We start from the raw sequence: 26,287 nt of genomic DNA, 5'->3' as shown, positions 1-26,287 counted from the left end.
GCTAGTGTTCTCATGCAAAAGTTACAATAGAAATCTATAGTATACAAGAAAATGTGGAAAGTTACTTACATATGGTTATTAGCATTCCCTGGGGGATCATCTAATTTGGTTAGGTGTGTACTTATTAAATTAATGTCAACATTTACCACATTTTAGATTTTCATTGGAGCACACATCTGAAATATCATGGTTATATAGTAAATATTCCCCACCAAGGAAGGAAAGTTGCAAGGACTGAATATTTCAGTCATATTTAGGGCTGGACAACCTCGAAATGAGGTCATTGTGCTCCGGCCCTTACTTTTATCATCACTGAATTGCTCTTTTGTTAGATAGGGCCCAGAGTTCAGGTCTGTCAAATTCCTTCTGAATCTTGAGTTTATCTTTCAAAGTATTAGCTATTTCCTCTGGCTTGATATCATCTATAACTTTAACTATTACCTTCTATCCCCTCATTTAGTTCATTTATAAAAATGTTAGAGTATTGGACCTAAAGCAGAACCCTTATGTACCCCATTGCATTTTCCCCACCATTTAGATGTGATTAAGGATTATTTGCTGAATGCAGTTGGTTAGCTAATTGCAAATCCACATCATTCTATCTTTCCAAGAAATAGGCTGAGATCTACTTTGTCAAATCCCTTACTTAGGTCTAAGTAAAGTATATCCACAGCATTTCCCTGATCTACTAACTTAGTCACTTTGTCAAAGAAAGCAATAAGGTTTGTCTTCCTTACCATCTTCTCCCATTAATGGACCAATCATTTCCTTGAGTTTGTTCTTGTTTCTTACGTATTGAAAGAAACATTATTATTATTATTGTTGTTGTTGTTGTTGTTGTTGTTGTTGTTGTTGGCATTTGTTGCAAGTCTTCATTTATTCCAAACCTTAGCTTTTCTGACTCCATCCTTGCTGGTTGCCAGTATTCTGCTTTCGTTATGTATCCCTCTTTCCATTTTTTCACACGCAATCGCAGTTCTTTATGCAACTTTATGCTGGTTTTATCTGGGGTCTCTTGTTTTTCTTTCTCTGTGATATTATGTTAGATTAGATAGGTTGGGCTGAGAGAAAATGACTGGCTAAGGCTACCTAGCCAGGCTTCATGCCTGAGGTGGACTGGAACTTAGGATCTCCCAATTTTTAATGTGGTGTCTTAGTCACTACACTAAAATGGTTCTTCATAAAGCTCTCTCTAAACAAACAGCATAGACCTCTGAAACAGTGGTCTCTGGCAACTTGGGGTGTTTGAGCAAGAAAAGAGAATATCAAAAAGAGCAAAAGAGCAAAAGAGAAAGAATGATGTGATGTTCAGCAATAATAATCAGCATTTTTCAGATATGGTACAACTTTTTTAAATGGTTCAGAAGGGGTTTTAATTTTAGATGTATCATATAGAAATTGTGAAACACACACACACACACACACAATTTTGCATTACTGTATATTTTTTTTATAGATGTCATCTGTTTCCCTCAAAATTTGTCTAATTATTTAAATTTATATTAGGCCGTATTAAGAATATCTAATTGGATTTTGGGATCTCCCCTAAGAGAAAACGTTTCCCAGGCTTTAATGCTTTTTAAATATACTTTGACGTAGTTAGAAAGCATTATCTTATTTAAAGAGCGTTTGGCATTCCATGGAGTTTTGTATATTCACATATGTGATAAGGTTGGCTACGGTTCATGGATTTAGTATCAGGAAAACTATATTTACTTCATGTGTCATTTGTATCCCTATGATTTTCCTCCTTGTCTCAAGTAATGGTTAAAATGCAACTATCCATTAAAGAGGCATGTTCCACTGGTGTAATATTCATTGCAACAACTTACTGGTGTCTAAATTCTTGAAAAACAAATCCCATTATAGCCATGTTCCCATTCTTTCTTTCAACTCTTTTGCTGCCACCATGCTTATACTTTTCTTCTCTCCGCTCCACTTAATCAGTCTCTTCTTCATGTACATTATTTTTCTAGGCCTAAAGACACGGCTGTCTTCCGTTCCATTCCTGAATCTTCTTCATTTCATGTGCACCATTATAGGATGTAAAAACGGAATATGCTCCCCAGCTGTGCATTTCCTATTTGATTCATGGAACTATTATTTCCCATTCAGTTCTTCATCATCTCAATTCTTACGTCCAGGGAAGGGCTACCAAAATTTTTACTACCACACTGTGGCCGTGGCTTATGCAGGATGCCCTGCATTTTCTTTTAACATCTTTCAGTGCAAATTGGGTGCTCTCAGGTAGAACTCCATTTTTGCTACTCACTGCGTTCCCCCACCAATCTGGGCAGCAGCCCACCCCTGCTTACATCCCACTTCGATGGTAACTTTGACTTTTCATGAGCTTGTTCAGTTAATATACTTTATTTCTCAACACTAGTATTCCAGTTATCATAAAACATGAGAATTCCATTTTTAGCCCTAATAGGGTAAGCCATTTCAAAGTGCATAAGATAAATAGAAGGCACAGGAAAAGTTCTAGAGGCACCAAGAGCTACACATAATCCAAGGAATTTGGGAAAGAAAGACGCTCTTTTCTTGATTTTTCTAAGACAGAGCAGAACTCTCTACTTCCAATTCCAACCTCTACCAGCAATGGTATACCAATCTAGGTTTTGTTTTCTGAAAAAAATCAGTCATACAGTCAGCTTGTATGACTTTGGTGCTTATAGAGAATTGGCATGACAATATATAATACTTTTGCTGATAAATACTTTCCTACTGTGGAGTACTCTGTTATCTGGTCTTTATGATGGGATATATGGCTTGTGGATTCTGCCTTTTCAACTGTCTTACTTTTTTCCAGTCTGGACAGGATAGTTCAAGAGAAACTCTGTTATGTGTGTATGTATTTTAAGTCCGCCAACAAGAATATATGGCTGTCATTATATACACATCCTCAGTCCTGTCCAGAGACACAGACAGAGTGTATGGAGAAATACGGAGATAACCTTGAAGAAGGAATGCAAGAGTGTTTGAGTAAACATCAATTTAGCCCTGGGAATTAGAGTGGGGGGAAGGAAACCGAGATAATCCCACCTTTATTCTCTTTGCTGCAAGAGGAGAATATGGAAATTCCATCAGGCTTTAAATTGTCTGTTATCATAACCTATGACAATGAAGCAGAGTTGCTGTAGCCTTGGTGGCATTTGTTTTCCTGACCTGGCTTATCTCAAAGGGCTGGTATAGTGTCATGTGGAAAAAGTATATTATAGGTTGGGGTACCTATTATTTTGGTGTTCTGTCTCAAAGTTAAGATGGGTCTCTGCCAAAAAGATTGCTTATGCTCATCTAGTCCTGATAGAGTCAGTTTGATGAATATCAATCTTACCAGGTAGATCAAATAGGAAACACAGTAGGGCGAGCGAATTGTGCTTTATGGTAACACTACATTAACACAATCTTCAAGGGTGAAAGTATAAGTCTCCCACCATCTACTTGACAACCCAAAAAACTAGGGAAGATCTCTTCTGCACTTCTTGCCGCATTCACTATTCAGCTGCAGGCTATCTTCTGACCATTCTCTAGGCAGCATCTTCTCATCCAGTCTCCCAAAGTGTTTGCCACATGCCTTCATGATTAAATTATTTGAGAATTTTGGAGAGAATCACACGTTGGCTGAAATAATTAGATGCCTGTGAATTATTGCTACCTGTTGAGGTTATATAAGAAGGGTCTCAAGAAATTGGTTTGAGTAAATGTCCACCCTAGTTTACATGAAGATTAAGTGAGGGAAGGGGAAGCTCACTCAGATTTGCAAGATAAGCCATCCTAATCTACATGGCAATGCTTTCATAGTTGGATATAACTTCTTGGGCTGACATTACTGGACCACTCTCAAACTATTCACTGTTCTGAAACATACCATGGCACATTCACTAATGTCAGTTTTCACATCATTATAAGTCAAACTATAATGGTCTATTTGTTTCCAGGAATGAACAAGATGTTGGATAGGATCTTTAAATCCTAAACAATGTGGAAGCAAAGTATTTAACAGAGAGCTCATTTCCTCTTGAACTTGCCCAGCATGTAGAACAGATAAGGAGGCTTACCTCCTTTTATGAAGTTCACCTAGTATCCACATAAAAGCAAGTCATTTTGTGGCTTATCCCATAAAATGTGGAATTCTGCTTGAAGTCAGTCTGGTTTTGAAATATCTCTGTTTCCAGGAATAACATAAAAACATGGCTTTCTTTTGGCTTTTGCTGGATTTATTTAGTTGTCTCCTGTTAGTTCTCACATTTCTGATCAAGTGATGTTTTAAATTATACACAAAATGTTTTTTATAAACCTTCATAAATTTAAATATAGATTGTATTTTAAATCTGTATTTTATGAGCTTGTTATCTGTTAAACATGTTTTTAATTGAAAAAAATGGAATTAAAATGTGGCAAATAAATTGTTGAACGAATAAACATACCAGTTGTAGCTGGAGAGAGCAAATTGTTCCTAACTTTTGTACTCCCTCTTTAAAAATTAGGCTGTGTGAATGTAATTCCTAAACAGATTGCAACTTTCATATGGGAGGCTTCCTTAGAGTATTGGGTTTGTTAAATTGTAGTAGTCTAACTCACAACAGGGTTAACAGAGCAAGGTTGCTAATGCTCTGGGAGTTCTCAATTGTTATGAAAAGCTGCAGAGAAAACAACCAGGATTCAATCAAACCAGTCATGTGATCTCATATTAATCAAACTTTGCAGTCATCATTTGGCAACATTTTGTGGGAAACTTTTTGCTAAGTCAGATCTTCCCAAGAGCTCAGGAGTGATGGATACTCATTCTCATACTGGATTGTGTTATTTAATATCTGGGAAGAAAGGGAAAATAGAAATGTGAAAGCCATGGATTTGCAGGAAAGAGAGATTCTTTGCCCTAAGGCTCTCTAAGGCAAGCACTGCAGAAGACTGTCAAGCAATATTTAATCTTTTCACATAGAAAAAAAATAACATGAGATCTTGCCAGTTCTGCAATGCCCCTTTGACCCCTGGACATAGTTGTGGAACTTTCCTGTTAAGAAATACAGCACCATTTTCTTCTACCATCTGTGATACCACAGGCTAGGGTAGGTTACTTACTTACTTACTTACTTACTTACTTACTTACTTACTTACTTACTTACTTACTTACTTACTTACTTACTGTATTTTTGGCGTATAAGATGCACCTTTTCTCTCCCTAAAAGAGGCTGAAAATTCAGGTGTGTCTTATACTCTGTAATTTGTATGCGGCCCCTCTCCATAGACTCGGGGCGGCTAACAACAATAATAAACACAAATGTTTGTATCTAGTCCTAACCTGGTGCTAATGATGTTCCCAGCTCTTATCCACTTGCAAGCTCTTTCACTCTCTTCTACTCTCTGGAATAATGTTTTCCAAACCCTGTCTTTGTAGGGGTTATTTTTTGTTGTTGTTCTACTTGCTTTTGTTGTTTCTTTCCAGCCCTAACCAGGTGCTAACAATGTTCTCAGCTTTTACAGGCTTGCAAGATCTTTCACATGAGAGCATATGTACCAAGACAAATTCCTTGTGTGTCCAATCACACTTGGCCAATAAAGAATTCTATTCTATTATTACTCTCTGCTAGGAATGTTTTCCAAGCCCTAAGTCTTTGCAGGGTTTTTTTTCATTACTCTAAGTTGCTCAAAATGTTTATTCCCAACCCTAACCAGGTGCTAACAATGTTCCCAGCTCCTACTGGCTTGCAAGCTCTTTCATTGTTACTCTCTCCAAATAAGATTTTTCTAAAGCCCTAACCAGAGGATAAAATAATGTGCTGAAACTGACCAGACTAAGGATGGTAGCCAGATGAATATCTGGTAAGCAGATTCTTTTCTCTATTTTTCTCCCCCAAAACTAAGGTGCGTCTTATACTTCGAAAAATATGGTACTTACTTATTTAATTTATATGCCACCGAGGACTAGGGCGGTTTACAGCATATAAAAGAAAAACAATACAGTACAAGTGTCCTAAATCCAATTAATTTCAATTAACTAATCTAATCTAAAAATCTAAAATCCCCAGTTACATTTAAAAACCAGGCATTCCCACTCAGACATCAAACACACCTAGCATTCGTTGCCCATCGATTACTCTGAGTAGGTGATGAACTCACAAACCAGTTCTATAGTTGAAACTTCTCTACTTTCTCAAAAGTTTTTACTCTTGTTTGCTCTTTATTTTCACTTTTGTTGTAAACTGCTTTAGTTCAGTTTTGTCTGAGTCATCCCAGGTAAGCAAATTATTGATGCCCAGAATAGACTCTTCACTAGAAGCAGAGGTCAGTCACCAAGGCCTTTAATGATCAGGATTAATATGATATAGGAAACCTGGCCACCTCTCTGGCAAAAAAAATGCTGATTCTTTTTTAAAAAACCAATATTTTGATTCTTCTGAGTCCTTCTCTTTGTACAAGAACAGCATTTTTAGTCTAAAGGACACTAAGATAAATCTGAGAAGGCTAGGAGAGAATTGTCATATAATTCATTTCTAGAAGACTGAGGAAAAGCAGAGCAGGAAGAGCCTAACTTTAGAAGCGTCCATCCTATCTTTAGAAGGTTGCTTAAGTTTTTAAAAAAGTCTTAAAAGAACATCCAGAATTCTGCTTTTCTCCAGCCATTAAAGAAGGTTTAAATGAGCCACACAAGGGAGCAACATTATTTACAACATTATTTACTACAGCACTGAGAGGGTATTAAATAATCTTTGAACAAAGGTGAATTGAGTAACTCAACTGGTAGACTTGCGTTTATTTGTCTGCTTTTCCAAACCTGGACATAATTCATTAATTCAAGCTCATAATCACTCTGAGAGTTGTTATAGTCATGTTCTTTCTCTTGAACACACTCATACATACCTATTGTCCAATCAATCTCTTCAATGCTACTGTACAAAATTAATCTTCTCAGTTGGAGGCTTTTGTTTTCTGAAATCACCTTCCCATTTTCAATATTTCCCTTGAGATAGAACCAGATGCAGAGCTTGCAATTACTTGCCCTTACAAGGTTATATGCAGGTGTAAGCTTCACATTGCTACAGCTGCCGTCTCTGTTTTCTCTCCTCACACTGACCAATATTTGTATGTACACCTTAGCAATGGTGTATATAATTATGTAATAGTTGCTTATATTTCTCTGCTGGAAATCAATGGGTCCTTTGAAAATGTAATGTGTGTGTGATTGCAAAAGCACAGGAGTTGCACTTTTTTCTTTCCATGGAATACAATCTTATACAATCATTATTTTTCCATGGAAAATCATCCAATTTGGAATTTTCCTGTTGCTTACTGAAATAAAATGCTATTTAAAATATATATCAGTGATATCTTTTCACCGATTCCTGAAATGTATATTTGAAATAATTTTTTTTCCATTCCTACTCTGTGGAGAAGGATATGAATCAATATGGGGATCTATATTAAAAACATATAGAAAATGCACTTATCTTATGTGTTTCTTAAGAATTTATTTCTTCTTTAGGCAGTAAAGGGCTACCAAAATTTTTACTACCACGCTGTGGGCATGGCTTATGCAGGACGCCCTGCATTTTCTTTCAACAACTTTTGGTGCAGATTGGATGATCTGGGGTGGAGCTCCATTTTTGCTACCCCACTGCATTCTCCCACATCCAAGCAGTAGTCCACCCCTTTCTTTAGGTATCAACAATCTCATTCAAAGCAACAGATAAAATACTAAAAGTGTAAAAGAAATCAGTAGGCAAATAGAAACTTGTAGTTAAATAGCTAAGTTTTACTATACTCCGTAGTAAGAAACTGAATTAGTCTCTGGGCTAGATGCAGCCATAGGCAGGACTTTTCTCCCATATTCTAGCTATGAAGAAAAGCTTCCTTTCAGATATAAAATGACAATTCCAAATGGGAAGAAGGTTTTGTTTTTTTTAAAAAATTGTTTGAGTCCAAGATATTTTTGACACGATGTAAAACTTTTCCAAAAAGCAAACTGGAAATAAGTGCAGCTCTTAACAAATGAGTGTGATGCATCCCTACAAACAGCTCCAATACCTTTATTTCTTTTTTTTTTTTGTCAAGTACACATTGGTAGTATACAAAGATATATACAGTGTTCCCTCGATTTTCGCGGGTTCGAACTTCGCGAACAGCCTATACCACGGGTTTTTTAAAAATATTAATTAAAAAATATTTCGCGGTTTTTTTCCTATACCATGGTTTTTCCCACCCGATGACGTCATATGTCATCACCAAACTAATAATTTTTGCAAATAAATAACAAAAAAAATAATTATTGTTAATAAATAATTATGTTTATAAATATCAGGATCACTAAGTGTCTTATTCAATGGTGAGTACCAGTAATAATGGTGAGTAAATGGTTGTTAAGGGAATGGGAAATGGTAATTTAGAGGTTTAAAGTGTTAAGGGATGGCTTGTGATACTGTTCATAGCCAAAAATGGTGTATTTACTTCCGCATCTCTGCGCGGAAATTCAACTTTCACGGGCGGTCTCGGAACGCATCCCCCGCGGAAATCGGGGGAACACTGTAATGTTTATATACATAATAACTAGCAAGAGGGAAACATTAGGACAGGGGACGGAAGGCAAGCTGGTGCACTTATGCACACCCTTGGACTAAACAAGCTTGTAAATTCTTCAAAGACAATCAGTATATGATGCATTGCAGTAATCACATCTAATGACCATAGCATATTAAGGAATAATTAGTTCAGGTTAGCATACAGTATATATAAGCCTATAAGAATATGGAATAAAAAATAGGAATCTCTATATGTCCATGAAGGAATCTCTTCCTTCATGGACATATAGGGCTTTTGTTGTTTTTTTTACATAGTATGGGAAGAGGTTGGCATTGTCTGGTCCAGAGTTTTGTTTTGTTTTTTAAAAAAACACAACTTCCCTGCCCTGTGACTTCCTGACAGACTCCCACTCAAATATTAATAAGATCTGACCTGCTTCTCTTTCTGAGATCAGCAGAGTCAGCTACATAATACAAGCTTGCAGAAAGTGTTACTAAATTGCTGGGACGGACGTAGGAAAGCTGGAGGTCATTTTTTCCCCTGCAGCATCTCATTTGCATTTTGATATAGGATATGAAAGAAATAATTATCTTTCTCTAGATGCCAGCTAACCTGCCAACTTGGAACTGCTGGTCACCTATTGCTAGCAGGCTAATGCTGAAATACAAGAATGACTTCCTACAGCCGTTTGAAATGCTAGTTCATCATTTCCTGTTTTGTCCCGGTTTTTTTAAACGTATGATAGAAAGGGAATAATTAGGTTGAAGCAGGGGGGATAAATACAGGGGTGGGCTCTAACTTACCTTTTGTGGGTATGCTTTGTGGGTGTGCCGCCGGAAAAAATTCCCGTCCCCCAAAAAATTCCATTTTTTAAAAAAAAAACAATTTTAAAAATGATGGTGGCCTCCATAGACGGGCACTAACCAAACAGATTCCATGACATTGTGGCATCACCAGTGGTTTGCGATCATCAGGTGAACTGATCTGAAACAGGAGGAACTTACCTCTGGATAAATATCAGGATTTCATTGTCCCAAACCTTCTAAGGCTTTTCTATGAATTATATAAGGCTGGTGGCAAACTTAGACCAGTTTTAGATCTAGATGATTAAAGCAGCAATTTTAAAGGGTCCAAAAAAGATGTCGTGCATTATTAGCCGGGCTCACCCACTATTTAGATTCTGATTTTGAAGCTATGAGCAACTTTCTTGCTAAGGCATATTGCAAACCTGTTCAATTATGAACTTTTTGTCTCAGTGCTAAAGACCCCTAATATCTGAATGGCCCTACAACAGGGATGTTAAACTTGCGACAGAGGCATCATGTTCTAGGCACGCCTACCCCCAGTTTAGCAAAGGGGGGTAAGTCATGATACTTCACATGACAACAACATGATGCTCCGAGTTTGACACTCTTGTCCTACAATGTTAACCCATGCTTTAAAGGAGATTTTCCTTTTAGAAACCTCTCTCTTCCCAAAGACTCCATCACAGGAATTCTTGGCATTAGAGCCATCGTTTCTTGACCCGTTTTTCCTACCTTAGATCACCTGTGTAATTTGGCTACCCGTTGGCTAATGAAGAAGATGAGTTGATATGAAATTAAAGATGATCCTACTACTTCCTCTTTATTTCATTTGTAATTCCTGGGACTTGTGGCGATTGAAGTATAAGAAGGCAGTAGTAAAAACAGAGACATCTTGGCTCACAAACTTCAAGTTTTATGTCACCAAACTTTGAAGGTCCCAGAATTTAATGTTATTCTGTAGCAAGAAAGTTATGTTCAAATGTAGAAATAAAGAACAATCTGAACATGACCAATTCTGATTCACATGTTTGTGTATGTATCAAAAATGATAAGTAACTTTCACTTTACTTTCAGAGTATCCAAAAAAATAGCTTTTGTCTTGATTTTGTCTGTTTAATACAAATTGCTTTTCCCCCCTGGATTCACCAAATTCACATCCATGTTACTGACTCTGAAAGATAAGTGCAGTTATAAAATTAATTATATCACATAGTTCATATTAAATAAAGTACTGTCATATGAATTATTCTTGATGAATCTACTTAGCTTCTGATTGTTACTGCTGTTTCTGATAGCTCATCGAGTCAAGGCAATAATAGATTAGGTATGAAGAACCCTTTAGACTGTGAGGGTTAATATGCCAGTTTAAGAAAAGTTGCCATTTAAGCAGAAAATGCTTTTGATAAGTGACTTATCATAATTATAGAACTTTGCCACCTCGCATTATTGTGAAAGGTATAGAAAAGATAACGGCCCACCAGCAGGAGAAGAATAAGGTTGCAGCAAATGCTGTGAGGGCAACGAATTAAAGCAATCTCATGCAGGCTCAGCACGTAGGTTTTGTTAAAATTGTACAGAATGGGAAAAGCCGGAGAGAAAGTACCAATCAAGTATGAATCACTTCTAATGGTTTTGTTTTAAAATCTTATTTGCAACGTAGATTAAAAATTGATTTCCAAAAGCCAAATAAGTAGTTATATCTCAACCAAAATTAGCATGTGGCCAGAGCAGCTCTGTTGCCTGTGATGAATTTTTCATGCATTGAAGCAGAGGACACCGGATTTCCTAAAAATGTTTTCATGCCTTGGGATTGAGTTGGAAAGGAAGGGCTTCATGTATAGGTTGAGGTACCTTGGAATGAAATGAGCTGTGCATGTGCATCAAGAGAAAATAGTGCACTGCTCACTTAATTCAAAAACCAAGCAGTAATTCCAAAACTTAGCACAGTTGCAACACCAGATCCATCCAATGTCTTCTGTATTTTTCCCCTAACTTAGGACAAACTAGGCATGATGATTATTGTTTAAAAGTATATATTTTTAAAGAATGAACATTAAGTTTCAGTTTTATATTTAAAAGTAATAAAGTGTGAGTTTGTGACCAGCCCAGTTCTCATAGGATATATAGCCAGATTTTTTTCTTTCTTTTTTGAAGTCCTCCCCTCCACATGGAGACTTTCCTTCTTGGCAAGTAGTTGGTTATGGTTAGAGAATACAATTTTAACTCAGGCAGCAGCGTGAAAGGTTCATGTCAATATTTAAAACTGTTAACTTCAGTGTGCTGTTTTATTAAAGCATTTAAACTCATGTCTGGTTTAGTCTGTTTTTATAAATAATTCTCCCTCACTCTCTATCAGTTTTAATAGCCATGGTTAACTTTTTTAAAAAAGGGAACTACAAAAGTGATGCTTGGGGTATTATTATTGTTAATTTCAGAGGCAATTCATCCATTGAGTCTCAATCCTGATAATTATCCCTTTGAGCATGACATCCTGATTCCTATTATCTGATTTTCTGGATATTTTTGAAATTAAATGAGTTGGTTTAATTTTAAAGGTTCCAACTTGGTGCCCTACGGACGTCTAGTACTACATTTTCTAGCCAGCATAGGGGAGATAATCTAATCATTCTGGAGAGTACCAGATTACGAAAGGTTAAATCAAAACAAAACAGTCAAATAAAAATAGAATGGTAGAATATTGACAGCTTAGGCGAACAATTTTATATGTACTGTACTTTAGAATTCCAATTAGAATGAAATGGATCCTTCACACACACACACACACACACACACACACACACACACGCACAAAACCATTATGATAATGAACAGAATCGTTTATTCTGTCTGTAATTAGCAAGTTGGGGTTTTTTTTAAAGAAAAGCCAAAGTCGTATTTTATTCTGAAAGGGATTCTTTTTTAAAAGGAGCCAAGAAGGTCACAAGGTCAAAGAATAAGTCATGGAGTGCAGCTGTCCAACTATATCAGCAATCTCCAAGGGAGAAACACAAGAAATTTTAGGAAGGGGAGGAGAATCCACTCCTGTATCAGTGAGAGCTTACTTTAAAAACAAGCAACCCCTCAGAAAGCCTTAAAAACAATTGTGGAGATTGAGTCCTTCAGAAATGTGGATTAAGATTAGAAATGAACCTCCAAAAGTGATTTCCCTTTTAAACATCTGAGTAAATTTTTAAAAGTTATATTCCATTTAATTGATAACAACCATAGAAGGACAAGTAGCATGAGAAATTTTGCATGTGTTTGACATTAGGCCTTCTTGAGAAATAGCATATGTTTGGGAAGTAGAGTAAAACATAATGGAAAAGGAAAAATATTTTTTTAGGAAACCCAGTCATACTATATTGGATGGGATTCTTGTTCTTGTGCCATATCCGTCATTGAATGTTGGCGATCATGTTGGCGATCCTCCTTTTATCAACAGCCACATGAAAAAGTGTCATCGAGTTTTGTCCATGTTAGTTCCTTAGATTTTGAGGCCATGCAGTAGTTCATTAATTCCCATGCCTAGTTAAAGGACATAGCTTAATTTTTAGCTGATTTAGTTAAGACTGATAGTACATAGAACATGAGAAGCAAATTGTGACTTTCATTTCCAATGCTCAGTGACAGCTTCCCACAAGACAGTGGGAAAGATGGCAGGGAAGGTCACACGTTGCTCAGGTAAATCTCTCCACAGTTCTGTACAGTGGCCACCTGTACATTCCCATGCACACCTCCTGAACCACGCGGCATCCCCATGCTTAATCTGTGCATCACCTGTCATGCACCCCTTTGCGTTCCTTAATACAGTGGTACCTCTACTTAAGAACTTAATTCGTTCTGTAATCAGGTTCTTAAGTAGAAAGGTTTGTAAGCAGAAGCAATTTTTCCCATAGGAATCAATGTAAAAGCAAATAATGCATGTAAACCCATTAGGAAAGAAATAAAAGCTCAGAATTTGGGTGGGAGGAGGAGGAAGAGGAGGACAGTCGCTGCTGAAGGAAGAAGATGAGGTGAGGTAAATTAAAAAAAATCCAAAACTTTAAGGCTGAAAAAAAAAGAGGGACTCTGAGGCGGCAAGGAGGAGCACACGCCTCCCATACACCCGGCGTGAGGCTGCCTCTCATACACTGCACCAGAGAGAGGAACCCAGGGCCTTCGTGCCACTCTCAAATTTCCCAGGAAATTTTTCCGGGCTTGGGTTCTTAAGAAGAAGCAAAAAAATCTTGAACATCTGGTTTTTATCTAGAAAAGTTCTTAAGTAGCGGCGTTCTTAGGTAGAGGTACCGCTGTTATCCCCCACAATCCATACCCACCTCTCATGCACTGTGTCCTTCCTAACCCTTGCCACAATTGTGCTCACCTTTTCCAACATGTGATGCACTGCTGAATACTCTCCCCGATCTATGCCACCACATCCATTCAGTGGGAGAGCTGGCAGGAAGTCTAAACTTCATGTGGGAGGAAGGAGGGAAGGAATTGCTCCCACTCCCATTACTTTTTTTGCCCACCTATGCTCATTCTGTTTCCATGCTTATATGAGGAATTACTTCTGAAACAATGGATGAACAGGACACGGGTTATCTAGTACTAAATTATAAACCACATTTTACAAGGGCTAAATTCACTCAACATACTGAACCAATCAAATCTCATCAACAGATGGATATATTACTTACTGATTCCAGCTAGATTATCTCCTGGGCACTATATTGCATGTGAATGTCTTGACTCTTGAGATGATTAGAGTCTAAGGATTACCCAGATCCCTTTAGTCAAAATTAAGGGCAGATGCTGGAAGGGCCAAGATCCTATATTGTAGGTGATCTCATCCTACATGAAAAGCTAGCTCCTCTTGGAGAAATGCAAGGAAGGAAGCAACAAATACAAATGATATATTGTACCTCCTACTAAATATTACTATACTCGCTAATCCCACTTCAGTTCTTTGAGACTTGGATGGTTCATTTCCTAGGGGAATAGGAAGATGCTATTATAGTAGTATGGATTAAGTTTGTCCAGTGACTTATTTGAAATAAAATCTCCCTCAAAGGCCAATAAATTCAGTTAATATATATTATGACAGGGAGGAGAAAATCAATTAGCATTTTGCTTGAGTAACAACAACCGTATTATGCCAATTCTGTTTTCCTTCTGCAACATTTCTAACAATTGGTTGTTTCTCATTTCAAAGCTTAATATTTAGTTGTGAAATCAATGGATCTTCCCAAATATTTTCTTCTTCTGTTCAGTCATGTCTGATTCTTGGAGACTGTCTGAATCAAGTTCTCTTAGCAACATTTTTCAGAAGGGATCAGGCTGCTTCCAAGGGCCGAGAGAGAGTGACTAGTCAAGATTATCCATATGGCTTTGTGCCTAAAGGAGGACTAGAACTCACAGTCCCCTGATTTCTAGCCTGATGCCTTAACCATTACACCACTCTGGCTCTTGTCTTCTTTTCCCCTCAAATAAAATCTATATTAAAAGGGGCATTGGGCAGGGGAGGGAAGGATTAAAAGCATGGCATGGAATGCCAATTCCATGATAAACCATCATCATAATAGATTAGACAACATCCTGATACAAAAGTTGACAAAAAGTACAATCAGAATTTGGTTGTTTTTATTTCAGATGCTTCCATGAGTTTAAAGTTACTAGGGCCTTCTGGTTGTTGCTTTTTTCTCAGATTTCTAGGGAAATTCTAGTTGATTTAAATTGTAATCTCAGTGTTGTGCTATAATATGTTAAGAGCACTTGTACATCAATGCTTATAATTGATACAAATTAATAAAAGCTGAAGAGTCTATAATGTCTGCAACATAAGATTTTGTGTCCTTCCTTTTGTCTGTGAAAAATTACAAAAGCCATTTTGTCCAGTTACACATAATTAACATTTTCTCCCTTATTATTAACTCCCCACCCTTTTAAAAAAAGTGAATGTAGCTTTACTTCTGATTTTTGCCTTGGAAGATTGACTGGAACCTACGCAGTCCAGTGTTATTCCTGAGTAAAGAATCTTATTTTTTTTAAGAGTTAATTCCCCCCACCCCCACCCATGAGCCATGCCATGGAAGGGGAAGTCATGGAAGGGGAAGCCATGGAAGGGGAAGCCATGGAAGGGGAAGTTATGAAGCCTTGATCCAAGAGAAGTGGAGGAAGGCTGTATTTGCATGGCAGAACCCTTGACAGGGAAGTGAGAAATAACATTAAATGGAGAGCATCTATTCAGGCCAGCATCCTCCCTGCACCAAGTAATTGATATCCGGTACTTTTCAACAGCTGAAAAAACAGCAGTACATTCTCAACATGACATAACAGCCATCGGAAGTGAGAGGAAGGAGGGTGTTATCCTTGAAGAAAATGAGCTGCCTTCCAGTTGTGTTCTACTTCAAAGTTAATTTCATACCGAGAATGAGGACTGCATATTCAGCAGGTTTTGTTTTTTTTAGGCTGTGTTCTAGAGACTGGTGGCATACCATCATCTGTGGAGTCGAAATGAAATACATATGAATCAGAGTGAGTCCTGATACAAGGAGCATCTAAGGAATCTGGAGTGTGTCATGGAATGGAAGCATTTCCTGGGGAAATAAGCTATAGATAAGAAACAAATTTTGACCAGCACAAGTAATCTCAGTAGGATTTCATAGTTGAAATTCAATGCAACCTTTTTATTTTTTCACTTGAATCAAAGTGGCAGCAGCAATCATTATATGATAGCATTTGACATTATCAATTTCCATTTTGGAAGAAAACAGTATTATTTTCCAAGTATAAAAGAACTATTTTTATTGAAATAGTTGAGAAACAAATGTGAAAAACAAACATTGTGCACTTGATGTGATAGCATCCCTAATCTAATAAGAAAAAAAAATAGGTCATATAAAATCACCAGCTTTTAATTATTCCCATTGCTCATTAAAACAGAATCAGCACAAAAAAACCAAATATCATCTTACATTTATCTAGCGATCTCTGAGCATTCTGAAATAGCCCATTGGGGGCTTGACCTGCATTAGCTGCTAAGGATATCTGTCAGAGAGCTGAGGTAACAGACGTGGGGTGGGGTATGGGAGGAAGAGGGGGGGAATTTGAGGGAGTGAGGAACCCACGCACAATTGTGAAGAAGCCTTATTGTATGACCCAGGACATTCTGGAGCAGAAAACTCATTTTGAGGGTGGAGGGAGAGCCTGATATGAGCTCAAATATTTGCAGGACTTGAGATGAATGTAAACAAGATTCTCCTAACGTTTATTTACAGGTTTCTGAGCATTGGACATTAGCCAATGCTGGACTTGATCCATACCGACTACATAGCAATCAGACATTGAAGTAGAATTAAAACAGTGAAACAATTTTGTAGAACCATCAATTCTGAGCTAAGCTTGTGGGGAACACAGTTTAGCAATTTCGATTTGTGCAGACCATCTGTGAGCTACATTTGGCTCTTGAGTGCAGTGGAATGTACAGTTCACCCAAAAAACACCACTGCTATGTGAGCTGCACTGCCTTCTGGTTGTTTTCTGGGAGCAGGTGTTGTTTATTACGTTTAAGCCCTACATGACACAGACCCCAAACCGTTGTTGGATCATCTCTCTCTGAGGGTATCTGCCTGTCCTACTAGGTTAGATAAGGTGGGTGTGTTGCAGGACCCCTCCCCTTAAATGGATGTAAAGTATCCTTCTCGGTGGCTACCCCAATCCTTTGGAACTGCCTCCCACCAGAGATCAGATATACCCCTTTTAGCTATCTAGAGAACTATAAGGCCTGGGGCTTCCTACTAGCATTGAGCTAAATGTGGGGGGGATTGACCTGGAAGGATATTTGGACTGGCTTCTGGCAGGAAGTGCGTGTTTTAAACCATGTTTTATGGATCTAAAATGATTGTATGAAACTGGCACTCACGTGAGTCTACAGATAAGTAGATAGGCAGGCAGACAAGACTACTCTTGAGTTTGCTTTTTTACATGTTCTGGAGCTAACAAAACTATAAACTTTTATTATGAATGGTAGATCAGCTTTATTATGAATGATAGATCAGCTGAACTGTTTATTTAATTTATTTATTAGATTTCTATGCCGCCCTTCTCAAGGCAATTTAGGGATGGAGAGAAAGTTCCTAATTCTGCTTTTATTCGATTATGATCATAGGATTGTGCACCTAGAATCTGAGCTGCCTTCCTTCTATAAATACTGGTGGCTGGGTGTGGTTTGATGGCTCAGCAATTGCCTGCTGTGTAGAAACTTCCTGGTGAGTCAGTGGGGTAACAATTGAGGCCATTGATGTAGCTGAGGTATGCTGATTAGTTAATGGTTGTAGATTAGGCGTGATATCCTGAGTAGTTGGAACTTGCAGGCTACTTGATTGTTTTACAATGTGTGTTCTGAGTCTGGTTTCTATGGCTGGGATACGTTTGAGGGCTGGTTTCCAGATGTCTGGTAAGCGAGAGGTATCATCCCGCTTGTTCATATTTTGGGGATGTTTTTCTATCTACGAAAACATATATACATACATACATATATGTCAGATGTTGTTTATATATATATATATTTGCTGAATTTGAAAATTAAGGGAGACTAGGATAGATCTATTTCGGCCTTATTTTGACCTCATCAGCTAGCCATACCCACTAGGACTTGAACCTGCAATCTTTGCCTTGTAAGACAGAGAATTATCCTCTAGGCTACAGTATCCAATCCCTTCAGCTCTGCACTAGGGAAGGGTTACATATTTTTGTGTCGAATCACCCTGGTGTATTGAAGGAATATATATATACACACATATACATACATACATACATACATACATACATACATACATATACATATATATATCACATGTTTTTGCTGAATTTTGTGATACATACAGAATATGGTTTGTTGGCTATGAATAAATTAACTGCCTTGAAATGGCCCTGGGTTGCAAAAAGGAGCTGTGACGTTCCTTCAATATACCAGGGTGATCCAACAGAAATATATATATATATATATATATATATATATATATATATATATGTGTGTGTGTGTGTGTGTGTGTGTGTGTGTGTGTGTGTGTGTGTGTGTGTGTGTGTGTGTGTGTGTGTATACACACACACACACACATACACACAAGGTTACCTTTCCATCAACCAGAGCAGGAAAACTGTGTGTTAGATAAAAAGCATAGGAGGTTTTAGCTTGCAGATCAATAGCAACTTGACAATAAATACAAATCAAAGCAGAGGGAAAGCAATATAGGAATATTCTTCAGAGCAGAAATGTTGTTCTTAAGGAATGCTGTTTGTGCAACATCCTCCTCCTCGCCAGCCATAAAAGTGACACAACAGTGCAATCGAAGGGCAGGGTCTTAAGAGGTTCTCTGGATCACTACAGTGGCTTATCTAACTCACTGTTGGGTCATTCCTCAGCATATCAGACTAGAGGTTTTTTCAGCATTCTGTGGAGATCTTTTACATGCAAAGAATCTCTTTTTCCCCTAACAGACAAATACAGTGGATTGAGTTATTTTAAGCCTGCTAAGGTTATGCACAAAGGATTTTCCCTGTTCAAAATCAGTTTGAACCACACAAAGACTGCTTTACGCAACCATTTAGTTTCGTTACCATCCTGTTTCTTTTCTGTCAACAAGCAGATGGTACCTTTTAATAACCCAGAATCAACACTTGCTACTTTTTCAGAAGGGGTTTGCTTATTGTTTAGAACTGTTAACTCTTGTTACATTCTGACTTACATATACATTTTGCAGCTCAATTCTCTGTTTATAAAGCCTTATTTTTATTTCACAATTTATTGTCATCTTCCAAATATAAAAAACACACAGGACATGGCAATGTTTTATTTTGAGACAAAAATAAAAGAGCTTATGCTTGTTCATTTCTTTTGTTTATTTCTTTTGTTCATATTCTATCTTTTAGTTAAATATTACTATTAATTTATAGAATGTAGATAAGTAGGTAGGTAGATATAGTGTAATCAATACAAAGAATAATGTACATAAAGTAAAAATAAAGCCCTATTCAGTCATGTCTGACTCTTGGGCACAATACTTATCTTTGTTTTTTGGCCAACGAAGCCAGCGCAGTACAAAAATATTTTCTGTGGTCGTGTGACCAGCATAGCTATATGCCAAATGTATGCATATGGATTATTGTTATCTTCCCACTGAAATGGTACTTATTAATCTACTCCCATTTGCATATTTCAGAACTTCTAAATGATGCAAGTAATGGAGTTCACCCCATCATGCAGTATTCAAGTCTCAAACCTGAACTGTCAGCTTTCTAGCTGACAAGTCTTTAATCGCTAAGCCATTGTACATAAAATACAAAATATTTAATAAATAAGCAATTTTGTTAATCAGATACTTCAGCATTAAACTATTGCATAAGAATTTAAGAGTATTAATTCCAATTAATATCTACTGAAAAAATACTTAGGGGAAGGCACATACAATATAATATTACAATAATATTACATTACATTACATATAATATTACAATAATATTACATTACTGTTCATTGATATTTGCTGATTGAAAAGGAAGGAGAAATATGGAAATTGTATGTCTAGTTATATCTTTTGCTTGGCTGTATTCAAGAATGAGGAAAAAGTGCATTTATTTCTAGTTTTCATCAGAATTCATGTTTTGCTGATCCACACTTTATAAAATAAATAGGTAGCATGCTATCTATAATAAAATTTTAGTAACAGCAACAATCATTAGCTAATGTATTGATTTTCTAAAATTAATATATTTCTTTTCTTTCATTTTATGTGACTGCCTCACAGAAGGGGGAAAAACATCAGTTTGCCTCCCTCAGAGACTGGAGCCTAGACTAATAGCTTCTGGGCAAGAACAAAAATAAATTAATATTATCAACTGAAGTTTTGAAACACTTTTCTAAAGGCAACATACTCCACACACACCCTCAGAGAGGGGCAGCATAGAAATTCAATTAATTAATAAATAATAAATTTTCCCATCTGTAATTTTTAAAGCATGTATTTTGTTTTAAAATACTATTTATACTCTTTTGACTACTTGTGCTATGATTGGCCATTCTATAGGCAAGCATCAGGGTGTATATTAGGGGGAAGGGGGAATCCATGCCATCATGAGGGAAACTTTACATAGACCAGGGTAGCTTTGTAATGTCCTGTTCCTGCCCCAGTTGTATTCCCCAAACAAATAGGTCCTTCTAAACTTAATCTGCCTTTCTCACTAAATCTAATAGATGTGTATTTATTTATTTATTTATTTATTTTATTAATCAGATTTGTATGCCGCCCCTCTCCGCAGACTTTTGGCTCTTGCTGAGCCTTAGATAGTGGCCCCCACACTGTGGAAACTTACCCTCCCCTGGATAAGGATGGTTTCATTGCTTGTAGGTCCTTTAAGATCTGGTTATGCTAGCAGGCATGAGGACCCCACGAGATTAGTGAACTGATGAGTGACTCTGTTACTGTTAATACCCTTTCGCCTATTAATTTTGTTTTAGCTATTTTATAGTTTTGTAATGTTTAATAATCATTAATTATAATTATTTTAGGTGTTTATCGTTTAGTTTTATTGTACTTTACCTAGAATCACTTGCTTAGAAGGCCACCTATTCTATATAAATTAAATAAATAAAAATTAACAGTATTCCATAAATTGTGAGAGATGTCAGTTTAAGGAAATGTTACCCTCTTTTGTTTGTGCAGAGGCTTATCTCACTTGCATTAGAGAATACTGATCTATACTTATAACAGATGCTACACTGAAATAGTTAGCACATTGAAACAGCTATATATCACTCTTAATTTGGTCACAGTAGTTTGAGTTTAATGAATATCGTGTACACAGTACAGAAGCATCTGAAAGTTAAGAGAATAATTTTAAAAGAGTTCATAACTCTATATACTCAGTTTCACAGAAGTACTCTAATTCTATCATGTTAATCTATTTTGATTTAACTGGGAATAAGCCCTCTCTAGTTCTGAATTGCTCTGTGTATCTTCTTCACTTCATATAATAATGGGCAACTTGTGGAAATTTGATGATAAAAACTCACCCTCCCATTTTTTTTAAAGTTAACTTCATGGAAGCCTTATGAGCATAGTTCCCTCTAAGCTGAGCAGTGAGCAATCGCTCACTTAAAAATCATCATCAACTCAGAGTTTTCCAAACCTGCCCAGAAGCCGAGAGGGAAAGAGTGAGAGGGAAGGAGAGAGAGAGGAAGAGAGGAAGAGAGAGAAACAGATAGAAAAAAGAGAGGAAGGAAAGGAGAAAGAAAAAGAATGGGAGTAAGGAAGAGAGAAAGAAAATCAAAATCTAGTTTGAAACTAGCTCAACTATTTAAGTGGCATTTTGATATTGAGAGTTGCCCTATTATGAGCTCACTGTTATAGACACACAGTACAGTATTTTATTTTGAAATTCTCTGAGGCAAAACAGGGTGGGTTTTTTATTTATTTGTTTGTTTGTTTGTTTGTTTATTTATTTATTATTTCTGTGCTGTCCAGTCCCAAAGGGACTGCCGCTCATACACTATACTTTTCCGCCCACCCCGAAAAAAAATTAGAGGGAACACTGCTTATGAGAACCCCAACCTTATTCCTTTGGTTTACTAAAGGCTGGCAGGAGGTAGGTTTAGAAATGGGAAGCCAGTGTTTAACACCCCCCCCAAATAACCTAAATTAATTATGACAAATTGTGGACATTTTATTGTCAAATGTTGCCAATACCACCTGTAATACTAGGAGGTGGGAGGGTTTATGCAATAGAGAGATCATCCTGAAATAAATCAAATGCATATTGTGCAAATGTACAAATAATGGAGTGTGATTTATTTTACAACATTTGGAAATAATTTAATGCAGAATTTATAAAATGTTGAACAGAAAACAACATAGAAAAGGGAAACTTTTTTGAAACTTGAACAGTGCAGTTGCTTTAAATGCTTGTATTATATAGCCAGGTTGATAAAAACATAAAATCCATCAAACTTCTATTTTATTTATTTCAGTAATCCTCAAAGTATCCTATTTAGAACCTTTATCAGTAAGAACTGAGCCCATAAACAAACACATAATCAATGAAGTTAAACATCACTCAAATAATATGGTCTGATCAATCACTTTTAATCAAGAACACGTGGGGAAAAATTCATTTTAGGGGAGATGGTACTTGTGCTTTTTAGAGCAAAGTGATTTTTAATCATGAAAAAGAATGAGAAATTGTAATTAAGAACAGCACATCTAGAGTGTGACATGAAATTCTTTTATTAGCATTCCCTCTAATTAGGATTAGTGATTCTTGTGCTTTTGATGGGTTTAGCATTCAAAACATACCAAGAAGCACATTCACAGCCACCCATTTTATCATTCCAAGATCTTTTGCTAAGGATAAAATTTCTATCCCCATGTCAAAAATGGCTTAAATCAGCTAACAGAAATTCCTGGGGGGATTATATCTTAAGCATCGAGTGAACAACTATAGGTACATCACTAAAAGTAGTACATGTATATCACTACATCATTAAGTAATATAATAATACATTATTTAAATGAACTTTCCATTGCATGGTTGTGCCCATCCCCTAATAATAATAATAATAATAATAATATTAATAATAATAATAATAATAATAATATTAATAATAATAATAATAATAATAATAATACAGTAATACCTCATGATACGAACTTAATTGGTGCAAGGAGGAGGTTCGTAAGACGAAAGGTTCGTAAGACGAAACATTGTTTCCCATAGGAAACAATGTAAAGTCTATTAATCCGTGCAACAACAACAAAAAAAAACCCGCAAAAAAATGCTGCCGCCCGGCTGTCATCTTTTAAAACAGCCGGGGGGGGGGGCAGCAGCTGCCACAGCCGCCGGCTTCCCCGCCGCTCGCCCACCCAGGATGCTGACCTGCTTCCTCACGGGGAAGCCGGGCAAGAGCAATCTTCTGCCGGCCATGGGTGAGCGGCGGGGAGTCGCCCATGGCCGGCAGAAGATCGCTCTTGCCCGGCTTCCCCGTGAAGCTTCTCCCCTCCTCGCCCGCCGCCTGCCCGTCCAGAATGCTGACCTGATGCCTCGCAGGGAAGCCGGGCAAGAGCGATCTTCTGCCGGCCATGGGCGAGTGGTGGGGAGTCGCCCATGGCTGGCAGAAGATCGCTCTTGCCCGGCTTCACCGCGAGGCATCAGGTCAGCAAGAGCGATCTTCTGCCGGCCATTGGCGACTCCCCGCCGCTCGCCCATGGCGGGCAGAAGATCGCTCTTGCCCGGCTTCCCCGCGAGGCTTCCCCCCCACTGCCGCCGCCCGCGAGCGCTCTGCCAGGTGGCCAAGAAGCATTCAGGGCGAAGTGACGTGGAGGAATGGGGAGATGAAACTGGGCGGTTTCAGCTTTCCATCCCTTCACGTCACTTCGCCTCTAAATCGTGTGGCAGCAAACATGCTTTGGGGTTTTGGCTGGGGTAGAGAAGTAGGACCTTCCTAACTCCCTCCCCCCCAGCCAAAACCGCAAAGCCTGTTTTCTGCCACACGATTTAGCCAGGAGGAGCGAAGTGACGTGGAGGAATGGGGAGATGAAACTGGGCGGTTTCAGCTTTCCATCCCTTCACGTCACTTCGCCGCTAAATCGTGTGGCAGCAAACATGCTTTGGGGTTTTGGCTGGGGTAGAGAAGTAGGACCTTCCTAACTCCCTCCCCCCCAGCCAAAACCGCAAAGCCTGTTTTCTGCCACACGATTTAGCCAGGAGGAGCGAAGTGACGTGGAGGAATGGGGAGCTGAAACCGGGCGGTTTCAGCTTTCCATCCCTTCACGTCACTTCGCCGCTAAATCGTGTGGCAGCAAACATGCTTTGGGGTTTTGGCTGGGGTAGAGAAGTAGGACCTTCCTAACTCCCTCCCCCCCAGCCAAAACCGCAAAGCCTGTTTTCTGTCACATGATTTAGCCAGGACAGGAGCGAAGTGACGTGGAGGAATGGGGAGCTGAAACCAGGCGGTTTCAGCTTTCCATCCCTTCACGTCACTTCGCCGCTAAATCGTGTGGCAGCAAACATGCTTTGGGGTTTTGGCTGGGGGGGAGGGAGTTAGGAAGGTCCTACTTCTCCCCCCAGCCAAAACCCCAAAGCCTGTTTACTGCCACACGATTTAGCCAGGACAGGAATGAAGTTTGGGTTTGGCGTTTGGCTTCGGGAGATGGCTGGGAAGATGCGCGGCTCTTTTAAAAGGTCACAGCCAGGCTGGGGGGCTTCCCAGCAACCCCCCCAGCCCGGCTGTGAACTTTTAAAACGGCCACACGGCTTCCCAGCCATCTCCCGAAGCCAAACACCAAACCCAAACTTCCGCGTTTGGCGTTTGGAGGCTGCTGGAAAGCCCCCCAGCCCGGCTGTCACCTTTTAAAACAGCCGCACGGCTTTCCAGCAGCCTTCAAACGCATTGTTCTCCAGACCCCGCCCGCTCAGCCCGGCTGCTGGATTCAAAGTGCTGGGGTGGGGGGGCTGTCGGGACAAGGAGCGAGGGGGCTGCGAAGGGGCGCGCGCGGCAGAGCTCCGGCGGAGGAGCCGCGCACAAAGGCCGAGGCGAGGCTGAGCAGGAGGCGAAGCCAACCAGCGAGGCGGTGGGCTGGGAGCCGCAGGCGAAAGGAGCTCGGGCATTGTTCTCTGGACCCCGCCCGCAGCCTGGAGAGGAAAAGGGCCGCCGCGGGGCTGAGCGGGCGGGGTCCGGAGAACAATGCCTGGTGCCGCGCTCCGATGCCCGAGCTCCTTTCGCCTGCGGCTCCCAGCCCACCGCCTTGCTGGTTGGCTTCTCCTCCTGCTCAGCCTCGCTTTGGCCTTTGTGCGCGGCTTGTCCCGACAGCCCCCCCATCCCAGCACTTTGAATCCAGCATCTTCTGCTGGATACGGGCGGTGGGTGGGACGAGCGGCGCGTATCCAGCAGAAGCGGCGGGATTCAAAGTGCTGGGGTGGGGGGTGTCCCGACAGCCCCCCCACCCCAGCACTTTGAATCCAGCCACTTCTGCTGGATACGGGCGGTGGGTGGGACAAGCGGCACGTATCCAGCAGAAGCGGCGGGATTCAAAGTGCTGGGGTGGGGGGTGTCCCGACAGCCCCCCCACCCCAGCACTTTGAATCCAGCAGCTTCTGCTGGATACGGGCGGTGGGTGGGACGAGCGGTGCGTATCCAGCAGAAGCGGCGGGATTCAAAGTGCTGGGGTGGGGGGGTGTCCCGACAGCTCCCCCACCCCAGCACTTTGAATCCAGCAGCTTCTGCTGGATACGGGCGGTGGGTGGGACGAGCGGCGCGTATCCAGCAGAACCTGCGGGATTCAAAGTGCTGGGGTAGGGGGTGTCCCGACAGCCCCCCCACCCCAGCACTTTGAATCCAGCAGCTTCTGCTGGATACAGGCGGTGGGTGGGACGAGCGGCGCGTATCCAGCAGAAGTGGCGGGATTCAAAGTGCTGGGGTGGGGGGTGTCCCGACAGCCCCCCACCCCAGCACTTTGAATCCAGCAGCTTCTGCTGGATACGGGCGGTGGGTGGGACGAGCGGCGCGGAAGCCAAGGGCTGTGGCAGCTCGCCCCGCCCACCGCCCGTATCCAGGAGAAGCGGCGGGATTCAAAGTGCTGGGGTGGGGGGTGTCCCGACAGCCCCCCCACCCCAGCACTTTGAATCCAGCAGCTTCTGCTGGATATGGGCGGTGGGTGGGATGAGCGGCACGGAAGCCAGGGGCTGTGACAGCTCGCCCCGCCCATCGCCCGTATCCAGCAGAAGCGGCAGGATTCAAAGTGCTGGGGTGGGGGGTGTCCCAGACCTGCTGCCTTTTCCCGCGCCCGCCGCCGGACAGATCCTGCGCCTCCTGCTTCCCCCCCAGCCAAAAATACAAAGGGGTCTCCGGCGGCAGACCGTCTTTGTGTTTTTCACTGGGAAGGGGGAGCAGGAGGACCTTCCTGACTCCCTCCCCCAGCGCCGGACCT

The 26,287-nt window shown here is 39.9% G+C and overlaps 1 protein-coding gene across 3 annotated transcripts in view; it reads left to right on the top strand.

The window, feature by feature from the left end:
- The window catches only part of PARD3B (par-3 family cell polarity regulator beta), a 697,616-nt gene that overhangs the window by 640,876 nt on the left and 30,453 nt on the right, over positions 1 to 26,287 (top strand). Inside the window, exon 23 of one of the 3 annotated variants that reach the window (XM_070732032.1) lies at positions 3,942 to 4,453. The exons of the other annotated variants lie outside the window; for them this stretch is intronic. Within the exon in view, the coding sequence (XP_070588133.1) occupies positions 3,942 to 3,963 (22 nt within the window). The 3' untranslated portion in view covers positions 3,964 to 4,453. Of the gene's footprint in view, positions 1 to 3,941; positions 4,454 to 26,287 lie in introns of those variants that run through there. 3 annotated transcript variants of the gene reach the window in all.

Source organism: Erythrolamprus reginae, chromosome 1 (genome assembly GCF_031021105.1).
Source record: "Erythrolamprus reginae isolate rEryReg1 chromosome 1, rEryReg1.hap1, whole genome shotgun sequence".
NCBI lineage: Eukaryota > Metazoa > Chordata > Lepidosauria > Squamata > Dipsadidae > Erythrolamprus > Erythrolamprus reginae.
This window is presented reverse-complemented; position numbering and strand designations above follow the sequence as displayed.